Raw genomic sequence first — 13,395 nt, 5'->3', positions numbered from 1 at the left:
TCAATTTCCACACCAGCCTGTAAACAAGTTCGGAAAATGCTAATTTTACTCCCATAAAACAACAACTAAAAATACAATTATATTTGTCATTAAACGTTAGAATTAGGCCTAATAGATTCTTCATTCTTAACCTAGTTCCTTAGGTATTTTCAAGCATTAGAATAGTTTATTATAATAGTAATTCTACCATACTACTGTATCTGTCATATTCATTGCCAATTTCATGCAATACAGAGCTTCTTAGACCGGCTGGCATACGATAAACACACCAGAGGTTCGAACCCTATTTATATAAGCCATCTAATATAATGATAATTGTTATGGTGTATACACGTCGGCAAATAATTATTACAATTATGCTTGTCAAAAAGCGATGGGTATGACAGATATAGTATGGTTGGAATACTATTATTTTACACTTTTTTAATTGTTGAAAACATATAAGGAACTAGATTAAGACTGAAGTGTTTAAGTCGCATTAGGCCTAATTCTAATGTCTTATGACATCAATAACTGTCAGCGTATAAGAGGCTCACACATAATAACAACTGAAAATAGATTTTCGAATGTTGAAAACAGGCATTCAAAACTTGCTTATTAATTCTATTTCTAATATTGTTAGACTCATAAACGAATTGTTAGCCATTCTGCTTGAAGCAATTTATGTCAAACCTGGTACATGTTGTAAGACTGGCATGTTTGAGGAAATAAATGCTATTTTTTCTTCTGTTTGATTTATTTATTATTGTGTATAAGGAATATTTGGTTGAACCAAAGTTACTGCATTCAAATGTTAGCTGATTGGTAAGTCTAAGGGCTTATTAACCTAAGAAATTGCGTTTCGATAGCCGCTGTTGAAAGAGTACATATAGCCCTTTGTGTAGCTATGCGCTAAACGATAAAAAACAAATCAAATGTTTCTATTTTCAGCCACTTATGGTACTTGTGAAAGATATCAAGCCCACTCTAGGCGTTTATTCGCATTTATTCAAATTAGGAAGAATGAACCACTGAAAATGAACCCTCGTTTTTCAAGGGAAGTACTGTAGGCGACCTCTGGTGAGAGTTAAAATATCATGCATACGGTACTTTTTATTTGGCGACAACAACTCTTGAAGGTCAAAAGTGAAGAGAGGTGAACTGGACCTGCTAATGAATGATACAAAACAGTTGTTTTTGTTTTTTTACAGAGACGTGCCACCAGAGATACAAAATTGTTAAAACACTATCTAACGGTTGACATCTTCGAAAGACCTCCCGTGATCTTGTTCGAGAGTTCTCAAACAGAAATCTTTTGTTTTTCTTAAAGGAGCCTTGATTTGTGGGAAATTCTTGAGGTTCTAACATCAGCATCTAGCTTCTGATTGGTACGATCTCTACTGAAACTCACAAATCTGAAGGGTGTATGACGGTGGTAGTTTACATAGTGGTTTATGTTAGACGTGATGAAACGTGTTATCAAATTCCAGCGAAGTCCATAGTGATCGAACACTAACTCAGTAATGGTCGAATGGGGGCGTTGCAAAACGTGAGGTTATTAACCGAAAAATTCTTTACGGTCACTGTCAAAGCATATGTTTCAGTATTAAAAAGTATCCAAGCTTTAACCGGAAGATATTTTAAAGAATAGTTTATCAAAGCAGTAAACCGGCTGTAATCGCTATTTCTTCTCCTACTTAAACGTTTTACAGTTTAATAGGTTTTATTTGAGTTTCTTGAAGCAACATTATGTAATTCTAGAGTGATATAAAACTTTTGAGTTTGCACATGGACATTCAGCGTTTAAGTTATTCAAAAAGTGTATTAAATTATGGCAAATATTACAGCTTTAGGGTGTATTTAGTAGTGTTACGTCTCGAACCTCAGACCTTTTCTACCCTCAACTTCAAGCAATAAGGTCGTCTATAGTAAAAAGCTTGCACACGGACAATCAACTTTTAATTTATTCAAATAGTGTATTCAATTATGATAAATATTATAGCTTAGCAAGTTTGTAAAAGAAAGAGAAATTCTAAAAAGAAAAACGGTTATCAACACAGAATATAATTAACTCTAAGATACATGTTTCTTTAATTTCTTTTGAAAGGTGTCAATAGTATTAGGGTTTTGAATTATCTGTTTTTGTTGTTTAGATGATTGTGTGTAACACGATGTTTTAATGCTATTGTTTAATTGTTCATAAACTATTAAGGCTTTCACGCCATCATTAATTATGTTATTTGTAAATTTATTATGTAAATAATCCTGATTGTTAAGCCTACTAGCCTAAACCTAAAACCTATTAGGTGCTACGAGAATTTCGTCTTGTTTATGGTATTTGGAATGGTTTACCCACCCCCTCAAGTGGCTTAGCAGGAAGTCTAAAAACTCATGTCTTTAAAAACCGGGTAGCTCTGTGGTTAATTGTCAACAAAAAAGGTGGATTACTTTAAAATGAAAGTGTATTTCAAAGTATTGTCAAACCTTTTGAATGAATATCAAATGAAATTAAATGAAAAAGGAAAAACAAACAAAAAATTTTATTCCTTCGATTTCTACTGACGTGATTTTAAGTTTGGTCACCATACGATTACAATACTGTGCAAAAGTGTTAGGACTAGATAATATTTTGTCATTCTTTCCATTCTACGGGCTAATTCTACCATGACATTACAAAATGTAAATTCCAACACTGCGGTAACGCTTCACTAATTCATGTTGACAACTAAATGAGTCAGGATCTGAATATATGTAATTCCCACATTTTCGTACCAAGAGTGTGTCATAATGGTTCTGCTTGAACGAACATACTGATCAAAGTTAGGGTCTGATATAACTGTCATAGTGCCCCATGTAGTGTCTTAGCTATATAGAAAGAAGTTACTAAGGAGCTAGCATATGGAACAGGTATATGGTAGAAGAAATCAATTTATTAACACTCCACAAATAAACCTTTATAAGACCAGTGTTTAACACTTATATACTAAGTTTTGTTGTTGCATGTCACCGCCCAAAATGTTTAGTGAATTGTTATTAGAGCGGATATTTCACATTAAATCTTTACGTAATGCTGGTTGAACTCTCCAACTAGTTGCTGCAGACGTGAAATATTTGGTTCAAAGTGTAGGTTGCACGTCGAGCTGAAGAAAGGTGAGAGATACCTACCTCAGTGCATAGCACCTACTATGAAGTATGGGGGAGGTAGTGTGATGTTTTGGGGGTATTTTTGTTTGCTGAGACGAGAGGAGATATTTGCAAAATAGATCGAATAAATGCCAGCGCAAGTACCGTCAGCTGCTGATTCGTCACTGTATACCCAGTTATTGGTGTATTATTGGTAAATGGTTTTACTACCAAGTAGATAATGACCACAAACACTCTTCCAACTTATGCAGAAATTACGTAACTAAGAAAGAAGCTGCTGGAGTCATTCAAATGATTTCATGGCCCCCACATACCCCCTGATATTAACACAACTGAGCAGATTTGGGATTTGATAGATCAGAAACTTGACAGATCAAAATTTACTTCCAAATAACTTTATGCGAGTGCATTAGAGACATTTGGAATAAAATATCAAAGGATACTTTGATTAAATATGTTGTAACCATGTCTAAAATACCGTCTGTAGTTACTAAACTAAAAGGGGAACATATACAATGTTAACTGTTTGCTGAACTCAACCGCTTTCACTGAGTTTATCTTATACTAAATATACAATAAATAAAATTTTGATGTTTCAACTGTGATTTACCTTCCACTGTTCTTTGAAAAATAACCTAGAATCTAATTATTGACTTCGTAATAACATCTTTACTCAGTACTCTGTATTCTACAAAACAATAGTAATATTAACCTCCAAATTGTATTAATTTAATAAATATCAAAATGTGTCCAATAAAGCTGCAAGTTAATATTGGAAAGTTGTTTGAATTGCGATTTGATAATCCCATTAAAAAAATCTCACTGGTGTTGCGTAGTAATATACTACCAAAGAAAGAATAGCACAGAAACCACGTTGTGACGTCACACTAAAGAGCTTCGGTTAAGTCCTACTTAAACAAGTCACATTAAAATATTAATTGAGTTACTAATTGGACTTAGGTAATCGTGTATTATGTATTTATGGGAAAGCTACTGAGACTATTTACCATTTTCTGACATTTTGAGCTGTTGACCAGAGGGAAGGCAGATAGTTAGCCTAATCTTACCACCAACAAACGACTGTCACTCTTATAACGTATTTACAGCTTAAAGCGCAAAAAATATATGATGGTGTTGCATGAATTCGAACGCAGCTTGTCAGCTTCGAAACTCAGAACGCTGCAACAAGACCAACCTGCGCCCCCTATTTTCTACTCATCATAACAAAGATTTACATGCAAACATTCGAAAGTGTCTTGCAAGGAAACGAAGATCGAGTGAGAAAGGAGATTAGTGAAGATATAAGGTCCTCAAACTTACCAAGAACCATAAGATGGACGTGAGCTTCAACTTCCCCTTTATGATTGAATGCCTCGCATACATAAAAACCCGAGTCTTCCATTGCGGCACCTTGTATCACAAGTGTACCTGTATGTGTCACGTGGTATCGATGGTTATCAATACTAGTCAGTAGTTGGTGGCCTTTGTACCAATCAAAAACGAGGGAATCTTTGTTACCAGCAACAGGGCACGGAAGATGAGCTTCAGTTCCTGCAAAAACTTTCTTCTGTAGACCACGCCCCTCTAACAAGAGTCTAGGGGGACCTATAAAAAGTGAAATGATTTTCATATAATCAAATAACCGAAAATAAAAACTACATAGACGTATATATAATAAGATTATACATATATATATTTGATATTAGAAATTTTTGTCTCACATAATTGTGCAATGGCATGGGAACTAGGTGTTTAGAGGGTGCGGGAGGACCCCTGGACTTGAATGTGAGTGACTTGAATCGTATACAGCACCTTCCATTGCAAAAATTGTTCAAATATAAGTGTTAGTTACTTGTTTTGAATATATGTGTTCTCCATAAACAGCAGTTTGAAGACGTAAAACTTAACTCATTTTGTACAGACCTTGTTTTCGTATATATTCGATACGAATTTGAGATGACATCATAGAAACAAAATATAAGCTATATTTGACCCTGAATACGACAGTATATAAGATATCCATTTGGGTGTCATGTGTAGACAGATGGGACATCGTTATTTTTGTTGATGTTTGTTGTCAAGATATAAATATCTGCTCATTTTCTGACCTCTGATCATTCTTTGGTCAGAATCATGTGCACTCTGTATCGCTCTCTACTTTTTTTACCCTTGTTTTGATTGATGAATCCAGTAGATGGCATCCACATCAGTTCTCTGCTCTGGTGACTAGGGAATTGTTAAAACATTTATATTTCGTAATAATTAACAAACAAAGAGGTGAAGGTTGGTAGTTTGTATTGTAGAATTTTAGGGTGAGTAAGTTCTACGTTAAGGTGCTATGTAAGTATTAAGGGTAACTGCCTTTCCGCAACTGACTGATAACAGAAAGCAGTTGTAGTTGAGATGTTGTGGGTTCAAGCATCCATCTTCTACTCTATATAACTGATTCTCCCCACTTTATAACTAGTTTACATAAACGTCTGTATCTTGTCTGATCGATGGAATATTCCCAACACGTTTGAGTGCTATGGAAGCAGACGTTATTCGTTATGACTTAAATAAAGATGACAATGAAGATGGAACGATAGATTTGATTTTTTTTTGTCATGTTATAAAGTTGTTTTTGTTTTACATTAACCTCGTTATTCTTTTATAGTGCTGATTAAATCGCGTATTAACATTAATATAGTCACATATACACAGAATGTGTGTGTGTGTGTATATATATATACTAAAATAAGTGTAACGATATTGAAAATTCAATGTAGAATATATCATTGTAAAAAATCACCTTATAGTGTCCTTTAAAACTGAAAACGTTTTACCAGACAACTAACATTTTTATGACATATGTTCATAAGACAGATTTTTCAGTGTCTATAATTTATAACTGTATCTTACTTGATAGTTTAATAGTTCAATCGAGTTTGACATAAAAGCGGAAATTGATTTTAAATAGATTATGTTTTACAAAAGAAAATTTAAATTAGCAAGCCAACCATTTTTGTTTTTCCAAAGAAAATGGTTTCATATTTATGCACTCGAATTAATTAATTCAGTCTTAAAGGAACCATATTTTAATAACATTACGCCCTTTTATTTTACAGTCGAGTTTCAGAGTGGCCTTGGGCAAAGTTCTTTTTCCCCTTTTTTACTGGGCGTTAAATTACACTTTTTGAAAATGTGATATTCATTTTAATTCTTCATTACGCTTAGATGTGATGAAGGTTTTGGTTTCGTTTCGGGCAATGTTGTTTAAAAACGACCAATAAAATTATATGGGATAAGGCATGCTCGCCTTTTCAGTCGTGGGGTCGTTACATGTTTTGGTCAATCCCACTATCCGTTCATAAAAGAGTGGCCAGAGTGTTGGCAGTGGGTGATGATAACTAGTTGCCTTCCCTCCAGTCTTTTACTGCTAAATTATGGACGATTGGCGCAGGTATCCTTCGTGTAGTATACCCCGTTGGTACAGCGGTAAGTCTATCGATTTACAACGAAAAATCAGGGGTTCAATTCCTCTCCTTGGACACAGAATAGGTCCGGCATGGCCAAGCGTGTTAAGGCGTGCGACTCGTAATCCGAGGGTCGCGGGTTCGCGTCCCCATCGCGCCAAACATGCTCGCCCTTTCAGCCGTGGGGGCGTTATAATGTGACGGTCAATCCCACTATTCGTTGGTAAAAGAGTAGCCCAAGAGTTGTCGGTGGGTGGTGATGACTAGCTGCCTTCCCTCTAGTCTTACACTACTAAATTAGGGACGGCTAGCACAGATAGTCCTCGAGTAGCTTTGTGCGAAATTCAAAAAACAAAAACAAACAAACCTTCGTGTAGCCTTGCGAGAAATTCTCAACAAACAAACCTTTTCGCCGTAGGGTTAGCTGTAAGTTCACAGAGATACTAAAATCTGGAGGTTTATTCCCCGTGATGGACAGAGAGAAAATAGCACATTGTGTAACTTTGCACTAAAACAATAAAATTGACCAGAGAGAGAGAGATTATGTGTATTTTTATAGTAAAGCCACTTCCGGCTATTTGCTTTGTCCATCGAGGGGAATTGAACCCCAAATTCTAACGTTATAAATTTTCAGACTCGCTGCTATCCTACCAGGGAACGAGCAGAGGGAAGACAACCAACTAGCAGCATTCTCCGCCACAGTTATTTTACCCAATGCATTAAAGTATGGGAAATTAACAATTTGGTGGTTATGTGTCTCGCATCACCCCAGAAATTTAGTATTCAGACATAATTCAAATATAATGAATACAATTTTGTTCTTCTATTTAGCATCATTTTATCAAGTCACAAAAAACGCCTATGCAAAAGTTTACAGAAAGCCATAATATTAGTACTTAATATCTCTTCCATTACGTTTTTAATCCTACCAGACGAGGACCCACGAGCCACTCAAGAGTAGATTGGTCCACGAACCATTTAAACGTTACGTTATTCATCGATTCTCATTCGACTTTCTCGGAGCAACATTATATGATTCTAAGTTGATGCAAAACGTTTAGTTATAGCTTTAGAATGTGCTTAATGGCATTACGTCTCGAACCCTAGACCTTCCCTCCGCTAGCTCACGCTATAAACATTAAACCACACCCAGTCTACCAGATTAAAAAATGAAATAAGCTGTTTGTTAAACACTTCTTCTAACGTCAGTTCTCTACATTTTAAAATTACAACCTGCTATACAGATTCACAGTTTACTTATTTTTTGTAGCCGTTAATTTAATGTGAATTTTATAAATTGTTTATGTTGCACAAAAAAAGGTGAATCATGTAACCAGTAAATAAAAACAAATTATAAGGTCCGTACGTGTTTTGCTAAATACACGTTTGACAGTAGATTATTTACAACGCTGAAATGCTTGGGTTCGATTCCTCGTGATGGTCACAGCGTATAACTCAGTATGGCTTTACTCTGTTGTTTGCGGGCCATAAAACAAAGCCACGTCCGGTTATGTGCTATGCCCACTGTTCCAAATGGATGGTAAGGTACAAAGTTTATAGACGTACTGCTATTTTGCAGGGGAACGGCTTTTCCAGAAGTAATTCCATGAAAATATATTTCTTTTTTTTTAACGATAACGAATGTTTTGACATTCTATTCTTTGTTAGTAATTTTATCCCATTAAGTAAAAAATATATATAAAGTATAGTTTATTGAAATTTTTTGTCCAAAATGTTTATAAGGAAGTTTATGAATGAGTGGTCATTATCATTACTTCATGCAAAGTTTCATAAAATGAACAATTTATAACCTCTTCAACTACTTTACCTTAAATCATGTTCTCTAAACGTTTACGAATGCAGATGATTGGCTTGAAATTCAAATTTCATATTGTACACGCAACTTACCGCCTTAAAATCAACTCGCTAAGCCTAACTAATATGGCATTGTATAAAGTTCAGTACAAGTAGCTAATGGCATAATTCCGCCTGATTCAGATTTGTCAAACAAAAGGATAACGATGTAACAAAGACATACAAACACACATATTTAGATTACAGTTCATGGTTTCTCTTCAAGGTGAAAATATTTATAACAAAACTATAATATCCCGTTGTTGTTGTTTTCATTATATACGTAACCGAACTGTTTACTGTTGTGCTTTAATATGAAGTAGTTAGGGCGAATATACATGTCGCGGGATTGAAAGCTAGCGACGACAATACCCTCTCTTTTAACTGTGAAAGTGTTATAATATGACGATCAATCCCACAATTTGTTTGTTGACTATAGGCTGCTACCCCTTTAGTCAGCAGTTTAAAATTATGAAACGGGATAGACAGCCTTAGTGGTTTTGCCATAAATAAAGAAATCCAACCTGACCATTGTTTTAATACATTGTAGCACAGACCCACAAAACTTATTTTAATATAGGATTCATAGAAAAATACAAAAGTATTACAATAAAAACATCAGCATCTATTAGTTCACTTGTCTTAGGCTTAATATTAGTTAAGCTGAAATGCTATTTCTTTATCACAAATGCTGTTGCTAATGGTTTTAATGAACGTTTAAGTAAAGAGGAATTATTAAAACAGAATTCAACAGTAAATAAAAAATAGAGAGATAAAATATTGGTTTAAAACCAGCGTATTAGGCTAAATTCACATTTAGGCCTAGGGTCATCTCGTTAGGCCTAACTCAATTTGGTGTATTTGTATGTAACTTATATTTTTACATTTTCATTATTTACTTAAGTTTAATTTTCATTACCTATCTGACGTTAAGTGATTGGTCTGTAAGGAATGGAATAGTATTATAAACCGTATGACGAGGTCCAAATTACTAGCAGGGTTAATATCGAATTTTAGAAGTTTTTCTCGTGGTATCTAAACGAATAGAAAACAATCGCGTACAGTCGCACTTTAAGGATTTTCAAATAGATATTAAAAGTTTTTCGTTATTTGAATTTTGCTTAATAAAGGCACTACTTTCATTTTTACCTGTTCACACACAGTAGCCCAGCATAAATTGAAAAACAAGACCTACTACGTCATCAGACTTTACTCAGACTGAAAAAGTTTTCTGTTTTTAGCAAGGGGAAGTGGTATAAGTTTGTTCAAACAGCACATATATGTAGTGTGTTTGCCACTCCATATATCTGCTGTTTAAACGTTTAAACAGCAAACGGGAAGCCTTGGGTTATTGTTTTTTTTTTTAAGTTCAAGCAAGGCTGCACTGCAATTTAGCAGTGAAAGACTAGAGGGGAGGCTAGTCATCACAACCCACCACCAACTCTTGGGCTACTCTTTTACCAACGAATAGTGGGATTGATCGCACATTATAACGCCCCTACGGTTGAAAGGGCGAGCATGTTTGGTGCGATGGGGATTCGAACCCGCGACCCTCAGATTACGACTCGAACGCCTTAACCCACCTGGCCATGCCAGGGCCTTTGGGTTATTATAAGAAAAAAAAAGACAAATTAGTAATTGACACCGTTTTTGTACTTTTATCGATAAAGAAAAGAACAGTGAGGTATTTGCTGATACAATGTATTAATTGAAAATAATTCGACCGTAAATTAAATCCCAGTATTTTTTATACGTAACGTGTAATTATAGGCTAAAATGGCGGTAATTACCGCACGGTAATTTAAAGTTATATATATATATATTAACACTGAACCGTTGTACAATTTCCGCTCACGAGAAAGGCTTAAAAATTCGAATCCTCTTTTTAGAAAACGTATTCTAAGCTTGACTGCGTTATAAAAATTCTGTTTAGCTTTTAAAATTACAATATGAACGAGAGTGTAGAAAGTAATTTCTCTTGCCCTGCACGGACCCCGAGACAACGTCATTAAATTTTAAATTTACGACTCAAAGAGATCAGGCACGATCAGCTACGCCTAGAAAATTCAATAGTAATTCTAATTAAGTACGATTAAGGGGGTGGGTAGAGTTGGGGGATGTTTTTTTTTCCTTTGAAGTTCGAGAAAAGCTACACGATGGCTATCTGCGTTAGCCGTCCCTAATTTAGCAGTGTAAGACGAGAGGGAAGGCAGCTAGTTATAACCATCCTACGCCAACTCTTGTGCTACTCATTTACCAAGGAATAGTGGGATTGACTGTTACATTATAATAACCCTCAAGACTGAAAGGACGAGCATATTTGGTGTGATGGGGATCCGAACCCGCCACCCGCATATTATGAATCGAGTGCCTTAACCACCTGGTAATGCCGGGCAGTTAATTAGTGAGTGTGGGTGAAATTGAATTATTGGTTGGTTTTAAGCACAAACCTACACAAAGGGCCATCTGTGCTCTGCTCGTCACGGGTGTCGAAACCAGGTTTGTAGCAGTATTATTCCGCAGACATACCTCTGTTCCACAAAGTTGAATTATGAATCACATTAAAACAAAGACATATCGTCCACTCGACCCTCTTACATAACAAACTAACTTAATTTTTAACATACTGTTTTCCCGTGTTGCTCCCCCCCCCCAACTTCTAGCATTGTAAGGCTGCGGATATAGTGGGGGTTCTTTAACATGTCGGAGGACCTATGACAATTCACTCAGTTCTTGTATTTTTCACATTATATTTCATGTATATTAAAAAAAACTGATCTGACTTAGTATCAAATGATCAGAATTATAAAAAGTGAGTTAGAAATTAAAGGATACAAAACGTTACGAAGACCAAACTTATACTTAGTTGATATAGAGTCTTAATAAAAACTGTTAGCTAAAAAACAAAAGTAAAATGCAGAAATAACTTTTGTTTCCAATACAGTGCTCTCGCCACTTCTCTCCCGAGGGGCACAGCGGTATGTCTGCGGACTCACATCGCTAAAAAACAGGTTTCGATACTCATGGTGGGCAAAGCACAGATAACCCATTGTGTAGCTTTGTGTTCAATTCAAAACAAACTACATCCTTAAGGTCAGAAATCCACTAATTAACAAAAACATCCCTGGACCAGTAATGCCAGATGATTAAGGCATTCGACTAGAAATCCAAGGGTCTCGGGTTTGAATCCCCGTCACACCAAACATGCTCGCCCTTTCAGCCGTGGTGGTGTTATAATGTGACGACCAATCCCACTATTCGTTCGTAAAATAGTACCTCAAGAGTTGGCGGCGAGTAGTGATGACTAGCTGCTTTCCCTCTAGTCTTACCCTGCAAAATTAAGGAGGCTAGCGCAGAATGCCCTCGTGTAACTTTGCGCGAAAATTCAAAACAAACAAATTATATCCCCCGTTTACGAAGCTCAGAATCAATTATAGAAAGAAGAGGAAAAAAAAACAGACAAAATATTGAAATAGCTTCATGTTTTCTGTCAAAAAACTTGTAATAGGTTACAATATACATATTTATGTCGAAGTGACTAGCAGATATGACCGTGGAGAAACTACTTTCCTTGTAAAAGTCTTACAACGGAATATGTTGCTTATAAAATATGACTTTATATTTCTTTAAGGTTTAAGAGCTGTATACTTTTTCCTATTCTTTTTTTCACTGTTAATTCCGTGAAATATTGTTTTTTTGTTGAACACAAAATTCCCCAGTATTCTACCTGTGCTGCGTTCACCAGGGGTGTGGAAAACAACACGATTTTTAGCATTATAAGCCTTCAGACTAACCGACGTGATGAGCCACCGTAGGTCTGAGGAGGAATTCGGTGTATTTTTACAGCTACGTGAAAACCACGTGTCTTACAAGAAACGGACGCGTGTTCCTGACAACTTTGATTTAATACCTGTAAAATGCGGTGTCGAAATATTAAGTTATCGACCACTAACAAATGATAATTGAGCAATGTTTCCGCTGTCCTTACAAGTCTGCAGGGAAGAAGGAAAACAAAACGCATTTTGAGGAACTATTTGTTTGTTTTTGAATTTCGCATAAAGCTACACGAGGGCTATTTGCGTTAGCCGTCCCTAATTTAAAGGGAAGGTAGCTAGTCATCACCACCCACCGCCAACTCTTGGACTACTGTTTTACCCACGAATAGTGGGATTGACCGTCACATTATAATGTCCCCACGGCTGATAGGGCGAGCATATTTGGTGCGACCAGGATTAGAACCTGCGACCTTCGGATTACGAATCGAGTGCCTTAACCACCTGGCCATGTCGTGCTTCATTTTGAAAAAACAAACAAACAAAGTTGCTAAATTATATACCGTGTTGTCTCTAATTAACGCTCCCGGGGGCGTTGCAAGCTGCAAAAGGAAATACGTTAATTTTTCACATGTGTGTGTGTGTGAGTGCGTTTTTCCTTTTTTTTTTTTGTCAGATCAATTACGGTTATGAAAGTGCATTATATGTTGTATTACTATTACTGTCACAAAAGGTAAACTTGATAAAAGTACCGGGAAGAGAGGAAGATAATTAGAGACGGGACTTTAACTAGGGACATTACGGTAAATTAATTAAAGATAGTTGTTTACAGCTGTCTGGATCCAGAGATCCAAATAGTCCAACTGCCGTCGTAATTGTAACAAGGTTCTGTTGTCTCCGTATATCTGGTACAGCGGTAAGTGTATAGTTTTACAACGCAAAAATTATGGGTTCGATTGCTCTTGGTGAACTCAGTAGATAGCCCGATGTGGCTTTGTTATAAGAAAACACACACCTGTATATCTACAAATAATTCTGTACATTAGTCCGTTTGTTACCTGTTTTTGATTTTTGTGTTTTTAATGTTATTGGTAAGTTGCATGTACCTTCCCGATTAGTGCGCAACAAATACGTACCTATGAATTATTTGAAATATATATGCATATTTATAGTTATCGGCAAAATTAGTT

General features: G+C 35.8%; 1 protein-coding gene across 1 annotated transcript in view; it reads right to left on the bottom strand.

The window, feature by feature from the left end:
* The window catches only part of LOC143257881 (peroxidasin homolog), a 47,501-nt gene continuing 34,106 nt past the window's right edge, over window positions 1-13,395 (bottom strand). Inside the window, exons 3-4 of the mRNA XM_076516907.1 lie at window positions 4,444-4,728; window positions 1-17 (exon numbers count right to left, since the gene is read on the bottom strand). Coding sequence (XP_076373022.1) covers window positions 1-17; window positions 4,444-4,728 — 302 coding nt within the window. The remainder of the gene's footprint in view (window positions 18-4,443; window positions 4,729-13,395) is intronic.

Source organism: Tachypleus tridentatus, chromosome 7 (assembly GCF_004210375.1).
Source record: "Tachypleus tridentatus isolate NWPU-2018 chromosome 7, ASM421037v1, whole genome shotgun sequence".
NCBI classification, from domain to species: domain Eukaryota; kingdom Metazoa; phylum Arthropoda; class Merostomata; order Xiphosura; family Limulidae; genus Tachypleus; species Tachypleus tridentatus.
This window is presented reverse-complemented; position numbering and strand designations above follow the sequence as displayed.